Source organism: Dryobates pubescens, chromosome 31 (genome assembly GCF_014839835.1).
Source record: "Dryobates pubescens isolate bDryPub1 chromosome 31, bDryPub1.pri, whole genome shotgun sequence".
In the NCBI taxonomy this organism is placed as follows: domain Eukaryota; kingdom Metazoa; phylum Chordata; class Aves; order Piciformes; family Picidae; genus Dryobates; species Dryobates pubescens.
In genome coordinates, this window is record NC_071642.1 from 2,578,347 (window position 1) to 2,599,668 (window position 21,322).

The 21,322-nt window shown below is 53.9% G+C and overlaps 1 protein-coding gene across 21 annotated transcripts in view; it reads right to left on the reverse strand.

Moving 5' to 3' along the window:
* Positions 1-21,322, reverse strand: part of PTPRS (protein tyrosine phosphatase receptor type S) — a 171,214-nt gene that overhangs the window by 32,471 nt on the left and 117,421 nt on the right. For 11 of the 21 annotated variants that reach the window (XM_054174815.1, XM_054174820.1, XM_054174821.1 and 8 more), the window contains 8 exons: positions 18,818-19,087; positions 16,211-16,792; positions 14,842-14,975; positions 14,539-14,683; positions 7,484-7,789; positions 4,374-4,567; positions 3,907-3,933; positions 2,157-2,274 (listed from right to left, as the gene is read on the reverse strand). In XM_054174815.1, the coding sequence (XP_054030790.1) occupies positions 2,157-2,274; positions 3,907-3,933; positions 4,374-4,567; positions 7,484-7,789; positions 14,539-14,683; positions 14,842-14,975; positions 16,211-16,792; positions 18,818-19,087 (1,776 nt within the window). The remainder of the gene's footprint in view (positions 1-2,156; positions 2,275-3,906; positions 3,934-4,373; positions 4,568-7,483; positions 7,790-14,538; positions 14,684-14,841; positions 14,976-16,210; positions 16,793-18,817; positions 19,088-21,322) is intronic. The other 10 variants (XM_054174833.1, XM_054174831.1, XM_054174832.1 and 7 more) reach the window with 2 other exon arrangements.

Consider the following 21,322-nt stretch of genomic DNA (forward strand, 5'->3'; position numbering starts at 1 on the left):
GTTGGAGTGCTTTCAGTTAGCTCCCTCCTTAACCCCTCCACTTTTGGGGGGATATTGCAGGAGCTGTGCCTCTGTCTAATGAGCCCTGGCACCGCCTGACTGCTAAGCAAGCCCACAGCCACAGTTAAATGACATGAGCATGCCTGGAGGTTCCTGAAGCTGGGGAAAGCAGAGCATTAATTCCAGCAGCTCACGCATCATTTGCACTCAACTCCACTATTAGAGAGCTCATTTCCTTCTCCCTGCCTTGCTGTTTCTCCTAGGAATGGAGTTAGGAGAGGGCCCAGCCCACGCGCGCAGCAGGAGCCCGGCCGAGGGTCAGCAGGCTGGAGAGCTGCAGAGCAGCTGATGGAAGGAGTCAGCTGGCAAGGATCCTTCTGCAGAGTCAAACTGGAGAAACCACTTTGCCTGACATCTAAACAGTTGATGAAGCAGGTTGAGGAAGGTTCAAGTCCCACTCTGAGCCCTGGTGAGGCTCCACCTGAAGTATTGTGTCCAGCTCTGGGCACCTCAGTTCAAGAGAGCCAGGGAACTGCTGGAGAGAGTCCAGCAGAGGCCACAAAGATGCTGAGGGGCCTGAAGCAGCTCTGGGAGGAGCAAAGGCTGAGAGCCCTGGGGCTGAGAGCCTGGAGAAGAGCAGCCCCAGAGGGGAGCTGAGCAATGCTCAGCAAGAGCTAAAGGACCTCGGTGAGGGGGCAAGAGGATGGGGCCAGACCCTGCTCAGTGGTTCCTCAGAGATAGGAAAGGAGCAACAGGTACAAACTGGAACCCAGGAGGTTTCATTTGAACTTAAGGAGAAACTTCTGTGGTGTGAGAGTGCTGGAGCCCTGCAGCAGGCTGCCCAGAGAGGTTGTGGAGCTCTGCAGAGCCTCCAACCCGCCCTGGGCACTGTGCTCCTGGGCAAGCTGCTGTGGGTGCCCTGCTTTAGCAGGTGGGGTTGGACTGGATGATCTCTAGAGGCCCTTTCCAACCCTCCCCATGCTGGGATGCTGTGACTGTGAGCAGGGGGATGTGGGCTTGCCTGGGAAACAAATGCTTTATTCACTTCAAACTGTCAGAGAACATCTGGGGAGCAGCGCTGGGAGAGCCTCCCTTGGAAATGCCTCTGAAAGCCATTAAAGAGCACAGCAATGCCATTACCTTTATGCCTCCAGTTTTTATCACCAATGTTACCATAATCAGCTGAGCTTGAAAATATTACATTTGCACAACAAATGTTGTTGAGAAGAAAGGTTGAGAAGAAAGCATGGAGGGAAGGGGGAGGGGGGGAGGGAAGTGTTTTATTTTGCAATTGGTTTGGAGAGGAAAGGAGAAAATTGGATGTGTGACTGTGTTTAAATTCAGCCCCTAGCCCTCAATGATAAAGAAAGAAATCTCTCCTCTCAGAAGGTGTGTTGACTCAACACTGCAAGGGAGATAAGAATGTTACCCAGCCACTGGAAAGAGGTTGGGGTTTTTTCCCCCCCTCTTTCAAAAATAGCTATTTCAAGGTGGGGGAGACTGAGGTGGGGAGGGGTTTTTTGGGGGGGGTAATAGCTGCTGTGCTGGAGACAACATCCCTCTGTGACTGATCACCTGCACTGCAGATCCTAATGGGGAGAGATGAGGGAGGGTGACAGAAGGGAGTGATGAGGGAGGGAGGCTGGGAGAAAGGCTCCAAAAGAGAAAAATGACCAGGGGAGAGAGCCTTGGCAAGGGGGAAATGCTGCTGCTTTGCAATCTTTACAAGTCAACACCATGACCTCTGGCTCTCCTGCTCCTCAGGGAATCTCTGTGCACCAACCATCAAAGCTGCACAGGGCCCTCAGCCTTTGCTCCTCCCAGAGCTGCTCCAGGCCCCTCAGCAGCTTGGGAGCCTCTGCTGGATGCTCTCCAGCAGTTCCCTGTCTCTCCTGAACTGGCGAGCCCAGAACTGGACACCATAGTTCAGGTGCACTCTCACCAGGGCAGAGGGAGGAGGGGAGGGGAACCTCCCTGGACCTGCTGGCCACACTCTCCTGCTTCACTAGAAGAGATTTTGCCCCCAGGGCAGCAGGGCATTTGTTGTGGGTCTGTCCTTCATAGAGGGAGTGGGATGACAGAAGCTGAGTCTGGAGAAAGAGCTTCTTGGCTTTAGGAAAGTGGTGAAAGCTGAGGGCTCAGGAGGGGACTCTTACCTGCACCCTTTGTGGTGACCACTTTGGGTTTGCTGCGAGCACCATCTCCCTTCATGGTGTAGGCTGCTACGGTGATGGAATAGGAAGTCTCAGGCTGGAGCCCAGCAATGATCATCTCCTGTTCGTGAGATCCCAAAGGGAAATCATGTCAGTGTCCAGGGACACACACACAGGGACACCTCTCCTCCTCCAGGAGGCTCAGCTCTTCTCTAGCATGCAGGAACAGTCACTGAACCTGAAACCAGGGGACACTCTAGGGCAGCTGGCAGGAGGATGAGAGCCACATTCCCTGAGCCAGAGGCAGGCACAGCCTGGCTGCTCCCAGCCCCTGTAAGCACAGCAGGGCTCTGCAGGGCTCTGCTTCAACACCTTCCCTTCCACATCCACCTCTCACACAGGCCCTATCTCAACACAAACCACTTCAGCCATCAAAATGCTGTTTGTGCTCTTCAAAGTGTTCCTCTTCACTCTGCAGCCTCAGAGGAGGTCTCAGTGGTTTTAGGGAGATGACAATTTCCTTTTTCCCCATTCCCCCTCCTCCCTTCTCTCCTCAGAGATGTTCTTTAATGCCTTCATAGCATTAAAGGGATTGCTTCAACATAAAGCACACAACAACACTTTCTCTGTGCTCTAAAGCTTTCTGCCCCATCCCCAACAGCTCCCTCCTTCCATCCTCTATCAGCCTCACAACACACCTGCATCCCAAGAGCTTTTGTTACAAGCCTGGCCTCAAGAACAACCCTTCCCCAGGAAGCATTCAGCCCTTCCCTTCCCCAGGAAGCATTCAGCCCTTCCAAGGGCTGTGCTGTAGAAGGGAGCCCCATGCTCTATCAAACAGGATGAGTGCACATGCAGCAGGGTTTTCTCCAAGGCCCTGGGAAGGAGGGAGATGTGGATGCTGTCCATGTTCTCTGCCATCCCTCTCCCATCACCTCCCACTGCCCCTTGCTGCTCTCAATATTGTATCTCAGGGTAAGCAGATGGGGAGATTTGTTGGTCCTGAAATTCCCTCTGTTGTCCCCAGAGCTGAGCAGGGTGTGGAATGGCAGAACTTCCAAACAGCAGGGTTTGCATCACCAGGTTTGGAAGCCATCAGCTACAGAGACAGGTCTGTTGTCTAGAAAGAAACCTGTTCTGCTCCCACAGCAGCCACTGAGTTTCATTAAGATGGCCTCAAGTTGCAGCAAGGGAGATTTAGGTTGGGTATTAGGAACAATTTCTTTGCTGCAAGAGTGGTCAGGGATTGGAACAGGCTGGGAGGTGGTGGAGTCCCCATCCCTGGAGGTGTTCATGAACTGTGTGGCCATGGTTCAGTGGCCATGGTGGCGCTGGGTTCACGGCTGGAGTCAAGGACCTTAGAGGCCTTTTCCAACCCAAACAATTCTATGGCTCAGCCTAACCATGCTTTGCCAGAGGTGCCTGCAGACCAGCCCATCTTTAAGTGTATGTTCAAGGTAGTCCTAAATTCAAGGTCCCATCTGTTTCCCCATGAAGGAGCAGCAGCAGCCTCCTGGATCCTCCAGAGCCGAGGGGAAAACCCTGCAGCATCGCTGCGTGCTGACGAAGGAGATGATCACAGAGGGGTGGCAGAGCAGAGTGAGGAGGGTGGGGACGATGCATGGGGACACCAAGACTGAGCTTTAAAACAGGCACACTGGCACTGCAAAAGGTATCACAGAAAAGGAAAACATCACAGCACAACAGGAAGGGACAGAACCAGGACGGGAGGACTTCTACTGGTTTTACTTACGTATTCAGCAGTGTCATCTGTTTCCCACTGGGCAGAGAACAAGAGAGGTTTTGCACATGAGAATACAGGAGGGGAAAGAAGGGAAAGACAGAGACACAGCATGAGGAAGGAGTCCCTGAGCAAGCAGCCACACAAGGTCAGAAGTTACCAGGCCAGCATGAAGGAAGAAGTAGAGTGGGAGAAATTAGTAGATTCCACTGTGGCCTTTTTTTGCCTGTCATAAAAGACTTCCCAGGCACAGGGAGGGTGGATGGGGTTTAGTTGAGTGCTGGGGCAGCAGTTCAGACTCTTCCACACTAGCTATGAGTGCAGCTGAGCTGCAGAGAGACAACACAGACCTCATCACAGAGCCATTCAGCCACCTGCCCCAGAGTCAGGCTGCCTGGGACGAGCAAAGGCGGCCAGAGCACCCACCCCCAACTCAGGCCTTCCACCAGAGGAGCCTGGAGCAGCAGGCAAGTGCTTACCTGGGCATCAGCCAGCATGATATCCTTGATCTGGGGCAGCCCCCTGGCCTCCCCGTTCTCCATGCGCACATAGTGGACCTGGTAGCCGCGGATCTGGCCGTGCTGGCGGCTCTGGACTGGGGAGCGCCAGAACACCTGGATTGCAGTTGAGTTCAGCACCTCCACCTCCACCTTCCGAGGAGGGGCACTGGGCACTGCCAGGAAGGGAAGCAAGGCAGGAGAGTCACTTGCAGATGTCTGTCTGGAGCCTGTCACTTCACCTACGGGATGCACTTCATCTCTGGCACATCCTCACTTCACCCCTGGGATATCCTCACTTCACCCCTGGGACATCCTCACTTCACCTCTGGAATATCCTCACTTCACCCCTGGGATATCCTCACTTCACCCCTGGGACATCCTCACTTCACCTCTGGAATATCCTCACTTCACCTCTGGAATATCCTCACTTCACCCCTGGGATATCCTCACTTCACCCCTGGGATATCCTCACTTCACCTCTGGCACATCCTCACTTCACCTCTGGCACATCCCCACATCCACTCTCCAGCCCTGAAAGCAGGAGGAGACTTCCCCCATAGCTATGCCATCATCTACCATGGCATTTATTCAGTGACCCAGGGAAGCAGCTCTGGGGGATCCAATCAGAGGACCACAGAGTCACTTTGGTTGGAAAAAGGTCTTTTAAGATCATCCAATGCAAACAGTCCCTGCTCTCTCTGCCTCTTTTAATCTGCATGGCTCAGATCTGCATGGAAGCAGCTCCACCTCATAGTGCAGCCATCCAGGTACTTCCAGATCACATCCTCAGGACAAAGCTGATTTGTAATGGGCCAGAAAAGCTCTGCCCTGGCTGTGGGACATGGGGTGGAGAGGATGTGGAGGATGGCTTGCCCTTGGACACAGGTGTCAGAGCAAACCCAGAGGAGGGCTACAAAGATGATCCAAGGTCTGGATCTGCTATGAGGATGGGCTGAGGGAGCTGGGGGTGTTCAGCCTGGAGAAGTCTCTGGGGCACCCTTAAAGCTGCCTTCCAGTACCTGAAGGGATCCTACAGGAGGGCTGCAGAGGGACTTTTCATGTGGGTGTCCAGAGACAGGACAAGGGGGGGGGTTTGAAGCCAAGGGAGAGCAGGGTTGGACTGGAGCTTAGGAAGAAGTTTGTCAGTGTGAGGGTGGTGAGAGTCTGGGCTGGATGAGGCCTTGAGCAGCTGAGTCTAGATGAGAGGTGTCCCTGCCCTCGGTTAGAGTAGATGATCTCTGAGGTCCCTTCCAACCCAAACCATTCCATGATTCTATGATTCCCTTGTCTCTCAGGCAGGGGAGGTGGGTTGGTGCCACCTGCCACTGCATCATCTCAGGCTAGGAAAGGAAGAGATGACTGGGATGGAGTTCAGGAAACAAAACCACAGGGCATGCCAGCTTCATCTGCAAGCCAGCCACAGTGCCTGAGCAAGGGATTGTCTCCACTTGGGCTGAGGTTCAGGGAAACTGGAGCCACACTGGGGACAAACCAGTTGCTGTTTCTCCAATTCTTTTTATCTGGGATGGAGGAAGAAAGCCTGAGAAGTTTGGAAGGGACTTCTGTTAGTTACTGAGCTCCTACCTCACCCTTCCTGTCGGGGTGCTCCCCCTCCATGCACACATTCCTCTTTTTCCTTGGGTTTGCTTTATTGTAGGAGTACCAAGGAAACTGGGCTGGTTGCTCCCTGTGTTTGCCTCTGAACTGGAGTGGAAACTGCTCCTCACTGAAGGGATTTTGCAGGTTTTAACAGATTCTTCCTTTCCACCACTAATCAAAACTTGGCCTGAGAGGAGTGAGTAACAAGGAATGTGTGGGAAGAACTCTTAATATTTTACACCAGTTCCTGGCAGCAGTCATCTCCTCTCCTCTGATTTCATTTCTCTGCTGCCTCTCAGCTGCTTCCTTGCTCAGCAGCAGCTTTTCAAGAATTGTGGTGCAGTCAAGGCTCAAAAGACAACCTCAGAGACTCATCCCTAAAGCAGGGAAGGACAACCCTACAGAGCCCTGCTCTTGGAAGGGCTGGGGAGCTGGGGGCTGCACATCCCACAGCAAAGGTCCTAGTCAGGGCTGGGTTTTGTCCCACACAAGCCATCAACATAAGAACTTCCATCTAACCATGAGAAGGAACTTCTTTAACTTCAGGGGGGGTGCTGTGCAGCATCCATTTGCTTCCAGCTGGGCTGGGCTGGCAAAGTTAATCTTGGGGGGTGGAACTTCAACCCACCACACCCCCAAATCAGGGTGGGGGAGGGAAATCACAGAATCAATAAGGTTGGAAAAAAACCTCAGAGATCATCAAGTCCAACCTGTCACCCAACACCCCATGACTAACTAAACCATGGCACCAAGTGCCACATCCAGTCCCCTCTGGAGCACCTCCAGGGACGGTGACTCCCCCACCTCCCTGGGCAGCACATCCCAATGGCCAATTCCTCTTTCTGAGTGCTGAGTACAGGGCAAGAAGCAGAGAATCATAGAATCAATAAGGCTAGAAAAGACCTCAGAGATCAGCAAGTCCAACCTGTCACCCAGCTCCCTCAGCCTCTCCTCACAGGGCTGTGCTCCAGACCCCTCCCCAGCCTCACTGCCCTTCTCTGGACACATTCAAGCGTCTCAAAATCCTTCTTAAACTGAGGGGCCCAGAACTGGACTCAAGGTGTGGCATCAGGGGAAGTTTAGGCTGGAGGTGAGGAGAAAGTTCTTCACTGAGAGAGTCACTAGTCATTGGAACATGCTGCCCAGGGAGGTGGTGGAGTCACCATCCCTGGAGGTGTTCAAGAAGAGACTGGATGTGGCACTTGGTGCCATGGTCTAGTCATGAGGTCTGTGGTGAGAGGTTGGACTCGATGATCCTCGAGGTCTCTTCCAACCTTTGTGATACTGCAACCAGTGCTGAGCGCAGGGCACAATGACTTCCCTGCTCCAGCTGGCCACACTATTCCCGGTGCATGCCAGGAGGCCACTGGCCTTCTTGGCCACCTTGCTGGCTGTCAATCAGCACCCCCAGGGTCCCTTCCTGTTTGGCAGCCCCCCAGCCTGAATGGGGGGAGGGAGACAAACCCCGCAGGAAGCAGAGGCTCCCTTACCATCCTCATCGGTGCGGACGATAACCGGCGAGCTCTCCGGGCCCGGCCCCACCTCCGTGTGAGCCACCACGGTGACGCGGTACTCGGTCCACTTCTCCAGGGACTCCAGGAGGAGCTGACTGGCGCTTGGGGGGATATCATTCACCTCCTTGAGCTCCGTGTCCTCGGAGTCCAGGGCTCGATAGTGGACGCTGTAGCCAGCCAGGATGCCATTTTGGCTCTCAGCCGGAGGCGGCCGCCAACTTACCAGAATGGCAGTGGATCTGGTGCTGACGCATTTTACGTCTTGAGGGGGGGCAGACGGTTCTAGGAGGGGGGGGAAAATTCAGGAGGGGGGAAAGGGAAAGAAAAAAAAGGGGGGAAAACAAAAACAAAAACAAAACAAAAAAAAAACACAAACAAAAGATGGGAAAGGTAAAAAAAAAAAACAACCAAAACACAAACCAAACACAACCAAAAAAAAAACACCAAAAGGAAACAACAACAACAACAACAACAAAAAAAAAAAAGAAAAAATGGTAACGGAAAAAAGCTAAAAATAAAACGTACGAAAATTTGGTTTTAGGAAGATAAAATTAAAGGAGAAGAGCTTTTTGTTGCTGTCTCTTTTTGTGCTTTTCCTCTTTTGTGGGGGTTGTTGGTTGTTTGTTTTGTTGTGGGTTTTTTTTTTTTCTTAATGGAAAAGAAAGGGGGGAAAATAAAAACAAAACCCAAAAGGCGACAGAAATGCAATGGGAAAGCAAAAGTGAACCACAGCGTCGGAGGGGCCGGAGGAGCGGAGGCGGCGAGCGGGCTAGCCAAGAGGGGTCCTGCTGCGTCTGTCCGGTGTGGATGGCACTGAGATGAGCACCCAGCTCTACCCCCTGGAGGACCTGTCCTTTAGCTCCCTGCTGGTCAGGCCACGCTCCTTACAGTGGAGCCCACTGACAACCTGCCAGGAGGCTCCACCGCAGCTTGTTTGCTGTGAGGCTGCTGGAGGCCTGCGGCAGGCTGCCCAGAGGGGTTGTGGAGTCTCCTTCTCTGCAGAGCTTCCAACCCCACCTGGGCTTTGTGATCCTGGGCAAGCTGCTGTGGGTGCCCCTTGGACTGGGTGATTCCCCAGAGGTCCCTTCCAACCCCCAGCACTCTGTTTTCTGTCAGTCTGGCAAACCCTGCCCTGGCAAACGCTTCGTTTCCAACCTGCAGTCTCTGGGACCTCGACTTTCTTTGAAGGGATTTGGGAAAAGTAAGTAAGAAAAGCAAATCTTTTGCCAGGAGGCTTAAAGTGAAGAGTCTGCTTCCAGATGGAAGTTGTTAGTTGTGTACAGATTGAAGGAGGTGAAAAACCAAGGGGGTGGTGCCCAGGATATTGCCAAGCAATGAGCCCACAACTTGTTTAGAGAGGAGGGGGTTAGAGAAAAGACTTGCAGAGGAGCGAGGCAGCAGCCTTGCCACGGTGCCCAGGTACCCATGGGGGCTTCCCCAAGTGCCAGCAGCTCTGCCTCCTGTTGCACGCTGCCTAACCTACATGAAAGCAGTATCTCTGAAAGCCCCAGGAGGACAAGCCTGTAAGCAGGGCTCCATGCTCATGGAATCACAGAATCATTCTGATGTTCTCATGGTGGCAGCAGTCAACTGTCTGCAGGCTGACTGTGAGGAGCTGGGAAGGTGTAAAACCACAGCTGCCAGTGCAGGGCAGCTCACCCTGGGGCTTTGGTGAGCTGCAGCTGGTCACTTTGAGTGCTGCCTGCTCAGCAGGAAGCAGGATGCTGACAGCAGCTCCATCAGAGCAGAGGTGTGGGGCACATACTGCCACGGGGCTGTTCAGCCTGGAGAAGAGGAGGCTGAGGGGAGACCTTCTGGCTCTCTACAGCTCCCTAAAGGAGGCTGGAGCCAGGTGGGGGTTGGTCTCTTCCCTCTAGTAACAAATGATAGGATAAGAGGAGATGGCCTCAAATTGCCCCAGGGGAGGTTTAGGCTGGACATTAGAAGAAACTTCACTGAAAGGGTTCTCAGACACTGGCACAGGCTGCCCAGGGAGGTGGCTGAATCCCCATCCCCAGAGGTGTTTCAAAGCTGAAGAGACGTGGTGCTGAGCACCATGGTTTAGTTGGGATTGGAATGGTTGGGTTGGATTCAAAGGCCAGTCCCAACCCAAACAATTCTGTGATTCCAAGACATGGCCAGGCCCTGAGATGTGGGGAGAGCTCAACAACCTCAGGTTTGGTGATGGAGATGCCATGGGCCTGAGCCCTTGGCAAGGACTGGACAAAGAGTCTGCCCCTTCTGTGTCCCACCTGTAACCTGGGCACTTTGGGCAACCTCAGGCCAGGCTTTTCCAATCACTGGTTACAACTGATCAGCCCAAGTGAGCAGAGATGATACATCCTGAAGGCAGCCCTGCAAATCTCTTCTAACCCAACACAGTCAAACTGCCAGGAACAGCTCTGAACTCTGCAGACACTGCCAGAAACTGGAGGGGGTTCCTTATAAACCCCCAAAGCATCAGCTGTAAGGAGCAGAGGAACAGGTAAAGGCTGCTCACTGTTTCTCATTCCTCTCTTGCTTTAGTGAGGAGTGATTTGCTCACACCTCATCCTCCCTGAGCCACAAAGAGTCTGCCTTGAGGACTCTGCTACATCCAGTCCCACTCTGCCCAGTTTGCACTGGAGTGGAAGCCACTTTGCTTTGCACCTGCCTCCAAGAAACAGCATGAAGTGGGTTTTGCCTCAGCCTTCCACCTCGGTCCAGTAGGACCTTTTGGGTGCTGTTCTCCTGCTTCTGTGCTTTGTGGCCCCATTCTGGCTCTGTTTTAAAAGGGGCAGAATGAAAGCCCCTCGTCCTCAGGAGCCCCAGAGCAGAGGGTGCAGACCCCTGGCCATGGCTAGCCACGCAAAATAATACAGAACATGGCAAAGGAAGAAAACCAAAGGGAACAAACTGGAAAAACCAACCAGAAATCAAGCCAGTAATTTGAAACAAACAAACAAAAAACATCAGAAAGGAAATCATAATAATAAAATAATACTGATATAAAAAGTGACTCCTTCCAGAACATTCCCAGTCTTGTTTTACCTACCTTCCACGCTTCAACTGCTAACTTATAAAGACTTTCTCATGGGAGAAGAGAAACTGAGCTATGAGGCCAGACCAAGCTCCTGGTGGGTTTCTGCTCATGACTGGCTTTTCAAAGGCCACCCTGCCCCACTGCTAGCCCCTGCCAGCAGGGCCTTGGCTATTGCACTCAGGGCAATTTTGGACCCCAACCCATTCTCTTTTGCTAAGCTAACAGGACAGAGACCAGAGAGCAGGGTGGTAGAGTCCCACTGATGGATTCTCATCCCCTCTAGCTCTCTCCATCTGCTGTGACATCTCCAGAAGGGAGGTGCACTGCTCCTTCCCATACCCCACAGTCCCTTTCAGGGCCCAGAGGAAAAGGCTCAGTGCTCTTCCAGCACCTGCCATGATGCTCTTTGCTTCTTTTTTCTCGCCACCAAGGGCTGGGACGATTAAAAGCCACCTTTCCTGCTTAGCAGTCCAGCCAGAGCCACCAGGGCTGAGAAACCCACTGCAGAGAGGGTCTGACCTGACCTACCCTTTCCATCCTGAAACTCACTCTGAAAGCCCCAGTAAGCAGAGCTGGAGCTCCAGCTGGCCCTTGGGTGCGCTCTGCGTGGCCACGCTCGCTCACTCACCCTCCAGGCTCCAGCACAGGGACCTGCCGAGAGGCCCTGGAGCGAGGCTGCCCTTTGGGATGCTTTGCACTTGCTCTGGTCAAAGAGGCAGCCAGGTGGGTGGGTGATGGGGGAGAAGGCCCAGATCCCACCCGGACCCCCTCCCCGTCACTCTCATCGGCTCTACAGCACCTGGATGAAAAGAGGCACCAAGTGCTGGCTGGCCACACTGGAGACGCAGCTGGGGGGCTCATGGCACTGTGAGTTTCCTTCACAATCCAGCCCACCCTGAGGGACCTGCAGACCTGCACCGGGACAGCAGCCAGGAGCTGGCAGCTGGAGGCAGGAGGCCAAGCATCACGACCCAAAGGGCAGGCTGTGAGCTCACCTCTGCAACGAGCCCCTTCGCTGGAAGGGGAGGCGCAGCACAGGAGAGCGCGTGGAAGTCCCCCCCAGCCAGGAGATCATCCTGGTGGGCTGCTGGGGGGTCCCAGCTCTTTGGGAAGCCCTCCCCACCCTCCCACGGGCTCCAGGCCATCCAGGAGTGTGTGCAGATCCCTGCAGGACAGGGTGGGCTGTATTTGTGAATCCGCTTGAGACCAGCCAGTACTCACCTGAGCTGCACCTCTTACATGCTTTAAAGTTGACTGTCCAAGCCACAAGAATGACCCTTACTGACCTTGTACAATACAGTGTTTTTTAACCCTTTAGGTACCATAGACTTTGGATAAGGTTTTGTTTCACTTCATATACTGTGAGGAAGGGGGGGAAGGGGAGGAGAGCAGAGCTAATGGGTGGGGGACACATCCTTACTTCAGAAGGAACAGGGGTAAGGAAGCTCCCTTGTTCCTCTACACCTGCACATGCAGCCTCACAGCACCCACCCTGCCAGCCCTGTCTGCTGACACATGCTTTGCACTCTGAAATTTCTGAGTAGGAGAGTTGCCAAGGAGCCCTGGGAAGGTCATGGCTAGTTAGAAAGGGCAAACCATCAAATCTCCAACCATCAAAATCTGTTACTTTGCTGTTTTGGTTTTGGTTTTGTACAGTCTAAGTCTCTGGTACTTGAAGAGTTAAAACTCAGCTACTTCAAGAAGAAAAAGATACTTTACCTTTAGTTTAATGGATTTTACTTTGGTTATGATGCTCAGGAGGAGCCACCCTGACAGGGAGGTGGTGGAGGGTGTTGTGCAGCAAGGTGTGCAATGCAGGGAGGGCTGCAGCATGCAGGCTCATGCTTGCCAGCTGAGCTGGGGGTGGGCAGAGAGCATCCAGCACCTGGGCAAGGCTGTGAGAGGACCCAGGAGGCTTGGCTGTTGCAGACAAGATGCCATCATGGTGTGAAACCGCCCAGCGAGAGGCAGACAGACAGAGAGCAGGGAGCTGGTTTCATTGGGCAGTGAGAGCATGCATGCAGGCAGGCAGACAGCAGAAGAGAAAAGAAAGAAGAGCCATGGAGCAGGCCAAGGAGGAGCTGAACGGAAAAGGAGCTGCAGAGGGGAGACACAAAAGCCTGTCCCGAGCCAGAAGGTCTTTGAGCCGAAGGATGTCGCCTGGACCAGGGAGAATTGATTCGTTCCTCCAACAGCCAGCCAGGAAAAAGTGCTTCACCGAGTTACAGGACACTGACAGCTCCCAGCTGATGTTCTCAAGAGTGTTAAATTAAAGGAACTCTCCCCAGGAAAGCTGAGCTACACAGAAATAAACCAGGCCTCATCTGGCCGGGTGCCAACTTAGGAAAAGCCCCAGAGCCTTCCCCTTGCCCAGGTCCCCTTCTCCTCACCCTGCAGGGAGAGATTTTCGGTGTCACTAAGGCCTGCTGCCATCAGCTCCCACAGCCCTGAAAGCACAACCCCCAGACCCTCTTTTCCTCCCCTCCCCACCAATCTCAAGGAGGGAAACCTCTTGGAAAACAGAAGCAGAGTGTGTGAAGTTTGACACTTCTTTTTCAGGTCCCTTCAGTTCCTCTTCCCCCACCCCCACAGTGATGCTCCCTCTGACAGTACCACACTGGGATCAGAACCAGCAGATCTGCAGCAGAGTCAGGAAAGGATTTTCCTTTGGTATGTGAAGAGAGGAAGAAAAACAATAGAAGGACAAAAAAATTGGAAAAAAAAAAGGAGGAAAAAACAAACATTTGAAGGAAGGAAGAAAACAAAACATCTTTAAATGGACTGGAAGCCTGAGAAAGCCTCAGTAAGGAATTCTGCCTGTGCAGAAACAGACTCACTCCCCTTTCCTCCCACTCCTGGGGGGAGAGAAAGAGAAGGAGAGAGAGAGAGAGGGGAAAGAGAGAGAGAGAGACAGACAGCAGGACGTGACAGAAATTAAAACAGAAAGCTGGGGCAGGAGCCCAGCAGAGAGCCCACTGCTGTCCCTTGTTAAGGGCTCTGAGGGATGGGAGCAGGAGCTCTCTCTCCTCACACTGGTGACCAGAGCCATTTCTGAGTTAGTTCTGCTCCCGGCTACTCCAAACTGCAGCGCAGTGATTTAGTAGAGATGAGAGGAGACAGAAAACACAAAGAACAGCTGCCACAGCCACTCATGCAGTGAAAAAAACACCTCGTTTAAAAGCAAAGATCTGTGAAAAGCCCAGGTTGAAATATTGCCATCCAGGGTTATTGTCCCCAGGGCAACAGCGAAGGGAGACAATCCATTAAACTAAAACCAGCACCGTTTGGGTTGGGTTGGCTCCAGCCTGGTGTCATTAATGTCCCCCCCAGCCTCCACATGACTCCTCTCTCTCCCAGAGCCCAAATGGGACCACTCCCAGCACTTGCTGGGCCAGCTGGCCTCCTCCCCACGGCTACCAAGTCGCTCAAGGGGAAGAACACCACAAGGACTGCTCACCCACAGGCTGGTGAAAACGTTGGCCTTGGGATTAATCACCTTCCCTTCTCCTCTTCCTCCCAATTGCCCCCCACTGCCTCCCTGCTCCATTGCTTGTGCCCCGCTCTCAGACAGCTGCTGCTCAGTTTCTGCTGGTGGACAGGCAAGCTGCTGTGTGATGCTGGGGTGCTGTCCTCCCTGAGCATGCTCAGCACCAAGGGCCAGCAGGGCCCATCAGCCAGCTCTCTGCTGCTCCCCACCTCATCAAGTGGATGGTGCTAGCTGGCCTCCCATCCCTCACCACAGCATGCACCAGCCCCACTCTTCATTCAGTCTCAGCTCTCTGGGGCAGCAAAGGGAGCAGGCAGCAGGTCCCAAAGGGGGGTGTGTGTCTGTCTGTGTGTCTGTCTGTGTGTGTCTGTGCGTCCCACCACCTGCCCACCCCCTGCAGAGGAGCCCCAGGCTGCAGCACCGCGAGCGTCCGCCCCACAGCTCCGTACCCCTGTGCCCACCATCTCTGGCTCCCTGACTGTCTTCCCCTCAGAGAAGGGTGGGAAAAGGAGAGACACCTACTAGACTGCAAGGTGCGCTCCCTGACCTCCGGGGTGAAGGCCCCCAGGCCCAGAGCCGAGCGGGCGGCCAGCCGGAAGACATACTCAGTGTTGGGCTTCAGGCCTTCCAGAGTGAAGGAGGTCGCCGGATCGAAGTTCTTCTGCACCTGAGGTGGGCAAGAGGGGCAAGGAACAAAATAAAACCAACCAACAACGACAACAAAAGCAGCAGAGGCCAGCCCTGCCCAGCCCCCTGCCCTGCTGCCCTCTCTCAGCCACCTGGGGGAAGGGAGGGATGTCCCCCAGCCCTCTGCTCCAGACTCACCTCCCTGCCGTGGTCTCCCTCCTTGTAGAGCAGCTCATACTTGACTATGATCTCCTGGCGGGGGGGGCTCCAGGACAACACGATGCTGGTCTCCGTCTTGGCGTCTGCTCGGAAGTTCATCGGCTGCCCGGGGACTGGCAGAGAGAAGGAGCCCATGGGGCACAGGAGGCAAGGGGAGAGACAGCAGACGCCACATGAACTTGGCTGCTTAGAAGACTCCTACCCTGGCTTCCCCAAAGCCTGTGTGTGCTGAGCATGTCAGCAGCAAGATGCCAGGCTGCAGAGTGGGCAGGCCCTTCCTGGAGGGCAGTGCAGGGATAAAACCCACTACAGGGCTCCAGCATGCCCAGAGCTGCTAGAAGAGTCCTACTGGATCATATGCTGGGCAGTGTAGAATCCAGCCCTTCCCACTGCTGCCCAGTGTGAGGAGATGCTGGAAGTGGGAAGCCCATGAGCAGCCCACTGAGGATGCAAGGTTTCCTCACCAGCACCCCACAGCAGAAGCAGAGCACCCCAAAGGCTGCCGGGTGACAACCTGGGAGAAACCAGCTCTTGTTAGCTCGACACATCAGGGCTTTGGTTTCCTCCCCTCTTAGAAAAAAGCCAAAGCAAGGCTCATTTCCCTCTCAGCTCTGAGAAGGCAGCTTCTGAGTACTTTAGGAAGAGTTAAGGTTCATCATTGCTTGGGCTATTAGAGGCATTTAGACACTGGAAGCATGAAGATATCTCACTTTGAAATACAGCCCAGCAGAAATGGATGCTCGCTGTGAAATTGTTTTCCCCACCCTCTGCAGCAACAACCTTTCCCAGAAAGCTCAGCACCAGCCCCTCCAGCTCCAGCCACTGGGCCAAGCTTCCTCCCAGAAGGTGATGTCTTATTTTAACTAAATTGAATCAATAATGGAAAAAACCCACTCTGGTGACACTGCAGCCACAGCTGGATGAGGCTCTAGGCCAACCCCTGCCCCTCCTGCAGCTCAGTGCATCCCAGGTCAGTTACTCCTGGGAAGAGGAGGCTCCAGGGAGACCTAACAGCAGCCTTCCAGTACCTAAAGGAGGCTACAGGGAGGATGGAGAGAGACTGTTTGCAAGGGCCTGCAGTGACAGGACGAGGGACAACGGCTCCAAAGTGGAGAAGGGCAGATTTAGATTGGATATCAGGAGGGTGGTGGAACACTGGAACAGGTTGCCCAGGGAGGTGGTTGAGGCTCCTTCCCTGGAGGTATTCAAGGTGAGGCTGGACGAGGCCCTGGGCAACCTGCTCTAGTTGGGGATGTCCCTGCTGGCTGCAGGGGGGTTGGACTGGATGACCTTTGGAGGTCCCTTCCACGATTCTATGGTTCTGTGATGCAGTGACACTGCTGCTCACCTCCTTGCTGCGTCTTAACCTGGATGGGGTCGGACAGAGGCCCATCTCCCACGGAGGTGAAGGCCAGGACCCGCACTGTGTAGGTTTCATCCTCCAGGAGGCTGCCCACCGTGGTCAGGAGGCTGTCATCCACGTTGTGCTTCTGCCAGTTGCTGACAGGCTGATCAGGCTCCATGGTGTAGTAGACTCGATAGCCACGGATCTGCCCGTTGGGCTCCACCGGTTCCTCCCACTGGATGATCATGGTGGTGCTGCTCAGCATCCGGCCCTGCACGTTACGGGGGGCGCTGGCAGGAGCTTGCTCCCCAGTCCGAGTGACCACTGACTCACTGGGAGGCCCCTGCCCGATGCTGTTGACTGCAGAGACCCAGATCTCGTACTCAGAGTTGGGGCTGAGCCCCCCGATACTGTAGCGCGTGGTGGTGATGTCCTCTTTGATCTGGTAGGGTCCGTCCTGGCTTTTGGACTTGTATTCAATGACATAGTAGGACACAGGGTCTGGGTTTCCCGAGTCCCAGGTGATGGTGATACTTGTGGCTGTCGTCTCTGTCACCACTGGGGTCCCAGGAGCCTTGGGGAGCGCTGGGAAGCAGGGAGAGGAGAGATTTAAGAAAACCCCCCAGCTGCTGAAACGGTGCCTAATTGGGCTAGTTAAGGGCTGCAGGAGCCAGAGGCACAGCACCAATCACTGCTCAGCAGTCGACTAAAGCGCTGCTGAAACGTTATGGACCTAGTTACACACTCTATTATCCTCCTTAAACTGCTCCATCAAAGGGAAAAGCGTTCAGCTAAACATCTGGAACCGCCAGCGGAGAACTCCAGCTGCACATCCGCCGGCTCCGGGGAAAGCAGCTCCGCAGCAGCTCCTCCCGAGCTCGCAGCCACATCTTCTGCAGCCAGCCTGGCAGCCCGGCTCCAGCTCTGCTCAACCTCTCCACGTCCTCTCCAGACAGGAAAAGCTATCAATATTTGGAGTGCTTCCTCTCAAGCCACAAACACGTGTTAATATTCATCTCCCCTGTCCCTCGGCTCCCTTTGGAGCTTGCTGGAGACTGCACCTTTGTGTGTCCTCCTTGCTTCAGACCCTTTCCAACCTCATCTCCTCTAGACTGGAGCACCTCTAAAGCTCTAACTCCTCCTTTCATCTTCTGACTGGGAAAGACTGCAGATGCTTACAGGCAGGAACATGAGGGGGAACAGAACAGAAATAAAATGACACCAGGCAGAAGGTAGCAGTGGGGCAAGATTCTCCATCTGAGGAGAGAGGATGGATGGAAGCAGGAGCAGCATCTCTGACACGGCAGCTTTTCAAATTGATAGTGGAGGACAAGGAAAAAGAGGAAGGGGAAAAATACTCAGGGAAACAAAAGAGCACTTCAGTCCAGCCCCAGGCATCCTTCTGCTGGCACAAGCCCACTCCCTGTGCACAAGCCGAGGAGCATCACGGCCAGGGTCACTGCTCCCTGCTCACTTCTGGACAGACCTTCCTCAGTCAGATCCATCAAGGTCCTTCAGCCCTCCCCTTCTCCGAAGCATTTCTCTTCCTCTCCCCCACCCACCCGCAGCCTTTCCCACCCCCTCTGTCCCCAGACCCCTCGTGGGCAATGCCATCACTCGGAGCAGACAGCAGCTCGCCCAGAGCTCTACACTCACCCAACCACAGGGGCATCACCGCTTGGGTTTTAATACTCCCCTGCTGAGGACAGAATAGATTGAAGATTGCACCCGTGCTCCTCCTGGGAATTGCTAGCTGGAAGCTGGGGTTACTTCCCCACTTGCTGAGGCAACAACGGCCACTAAGATGCTGGAACTAGGTTCTACGGCAGGGGCACACATGCCAGAGATCCTCAGGGCCTTGGCTCAGTCTCTAACCTCAGGGAAGGATGGCATGCAGGCTCCAAGCCATGCAAGGCTCCCTGCAAACAGCCCAGCCAGCCTCACATCCCAGGACAGACAGAAGCATGCAGGGCTTGGCAGCAGAGTTCTCTCCACAACAAACAGCTCAGTTGTCCTAAAGCCAGGCAAGACCTCAAGCCACCAGCTTCCTCTTCACTGTGGATCTCTGTGTGTGGGATGCCCAAAGACACATGCACAGACCCCAGCACATGGCAACGGCGCTGCACAGTTTGTCTCTCTGCTCATGCCCACAGACCCAGACATGGACATCAGGCTTGTACCAACAGGGCCTGGCACACATGCAGCCAGGGACCCACATGCCCAGGCAGCCATGCTGCTCCTCCTCCCGTGCACACACACACTCATGCACCATGACCCTCCGGCATGCCCAGCTGTGCCCCCAGACTCCTCCTGTGCAAACCAGGCTCACCCCATGCAGACAACCACAAGGCCACAGGCAGAAAGAGGTCCCCATGCAGTCAGAGGGTGACATTCCCACTCGTGCAGCGACAGGCAGGCACCAGCAGGGCTCTGCGGACACCCACGTGCACCACGCGCCCGCATGCGCTTCGCGCCCACGCTCAGGCCGACCCCGCACCCAGTGCCTTGCAGCTAGGTGCAGCCAGGCAGCAGCTGGCAGGCTGGGGCTGCGCATGCAGCGGGGCACACCCCCACCCCTCGCTCTCGCAGGCGCTGCTCACACTCCCTTACATTTCACCGTGATCTGAGCAACAGCTTCTATGACTCCCAGGCTGGACATGGCCACGCAGGTGTAGTTGGCTGAGTCCTTGACATCCGTGAGCTCCAAGACATTGCGGCCCACGGGCATGTCATCCTCGGGGGTCAGGTCTTCTGCTCCCTGCATCCACTTGACGTAGGGCATGGGGGAGCCCACGGCCACGCAGGTGATGTTGACGTTGCCCCCGGGCATGATTTCGTGGCTGACAGGCAAGATGGAGAAGCGAGGAGCCACGCGGCGCACTGCGGACGAGACACACAGAGGTAACACAAAAAAACCACACCAAACCAAAGCAAAAAGGAGAACGAAACAGAAGTGAAACAACAACAACAGCAACGACAACAAAAAAAGGAAGGAAAAGGAAAGGAAAAAAAAAAGGAAAGAAAAGAAAAGGAAAGAAAAAAAAAAGGAAAGAAAAAAAAAAGGAAAGAAAAAAAAAGGAAAGAAAAGGAGAAGGAAAAAAAAATAAGAGAAGGAAAAAAAAATAAAGAAAAAGAAGGGAGAAAAAGAAAAAAGAGCAAAAGGTAATTTAAATATAGATGGGGGTTTGGCATCGTTTATTTTCTTCCTTCATTGAAAACAAAACCAACAGCAACAAGAACAAAAAAAAAAAAAAGACAAACAAATAAATAAAAATTAAAAATAACTAAGTAATAACAAAAAGCTAAAAGCAAACAGAACAGAACAAAACAAAATAGAAAGGAAACTTCAAAGAAATGTTTACTTCACAAACAATATAGAGAATATAGACATAAAAGCGGTATTTCATAGCAACAGGGTTCCATTGATCAAGATTAGACCCATCACAGCACAGATAAAGACACAAAAATTTATTAGCAATTTCTCATCTTTACTGGCAGGAGCTGGCGTGGCGAGCGGCCAAACATCTCCTCCGCGGGCGCTGGGGCCCCCAGCTCCCCGCTCCTCCCTCTTCCCCCGGGGTCCGACCCCCACCTCGCCTTCTGCCCCACGGAACGGGCACAGCCCCTCCACCACCCCGGCCTGAAGTGGTCCGGCTGCCTCCTCCCCTCTGCCACCGGCCGCTCCCTGCCCGAGGGATGCTCCGCGGGCGGGGTGGTGGCGGGGAGGTGGTCGGGATGGAGATGGAGACTTCTCTGGATTTATTGTTGTTGGGTTTTTTGCCTTGTTGGACCCAGAGAATTCAACAAAGAGAGAAGCATCACATCTCCAAAGAGCAGCCAGACACCACGCCAGGGGCCAGGAGGCAAAAAAAAACAATAGCCCAAAAAAAGGGAGGAGAGGGAACCCCCGGAGCGGGGCACAATTTAGTCAGTGTCTGGGTGTGAGAAGGGTCCAGGGGGAGGCAGGCCCCCTGGAGCCAGAAGCAGTGTGGAAAAGATGAGAAACTCTAATGAAATTTTTGTGGTTTTCGGGTATAGAAACCCTAACGAAGCCTCTTTAAGATCTGACACGGTTCCATCGATAGATGCAGCTCTCAGAGTCACAAACATCATGCAAAATAGGTAAAAAAATAAAGAGAGAGAGAGAGAGAAAGAGAGAAAGAAAGAGAAGGAGAGAGGAGAATGCAGAGAACTATCGTTTCTGGGCGGCTAGCAAACGCCCGTGTGGCTACTGGATAGAAAGGGGAAGGAGAGAGGAAGGAAGGAAGGAAGGAAGGAAGACCAAGGAGAAGGAGAACCAGGAGGGGAAGGGAGAAAGAAGAGAGAGAAAAGAGAGGGAGGGGAGGGGGAAACCCACTTTAATGCTGCATACTTTTTTCTAGCTGATGTGACCCAATGTGGTGGCTCACATTGTCACATCTCAGCCCTGGCAGAGTCATAAATAGAATAGAATTAAGAAGGAGAAACGAGGTGATGAGACTTGACCGTGGAGGAAAACAGTGACATGTTCTGTGCATCTCCTTAGCAGAGAGGTGGATGCAGCTTCCAGACCTCACACAGGAAGAACATGGACGCAAAGGGGAGGGGGAGGTTTCCTTGGCTCCATTTTCTGAACTGTCTGGGCTGCCCTGGCCAAGCTGGGTGCTCTTCCTCAGGGGGTTCAAAGCAGGGCAAAGGAGAAACGTGGAAGGATCAGAGGGGCCCCAGGGAGGGAGCTGAGGGTGAGATCCCAGCCCGCAAGCAAAGAGGAACGGACACAGACCCCGAGAAGATGCAGGAACAGCAGCAGCTGAAGGAAGAAAGGAGCATGGGAGGACTCCAGCTTCAGGACAGCCATGCAGAAAACTGCCCTGGGGTAGGGTTAGAGAGGGAAACAGGAGGGTTAGGAGTGCAGGGGGCCTGACAAATCCCTGTCCCTGCTGCCCTGTTCTCAGGTAACCTCTGAAGAACCTCCATGAAAACTCAGTGGCAGCTGCATCCATGCAAAAGCAACGCAAAGGGCAGCAGAGCTTGGCCTGCCATTGCTCTTCCCAAGTCCCAGTGCCTTCAGATGTCCCCCAGAACTGATGCCTTGGGATTTTCTTGGTTTCTCTTCCAGTCCCAATTCCCTGGCTG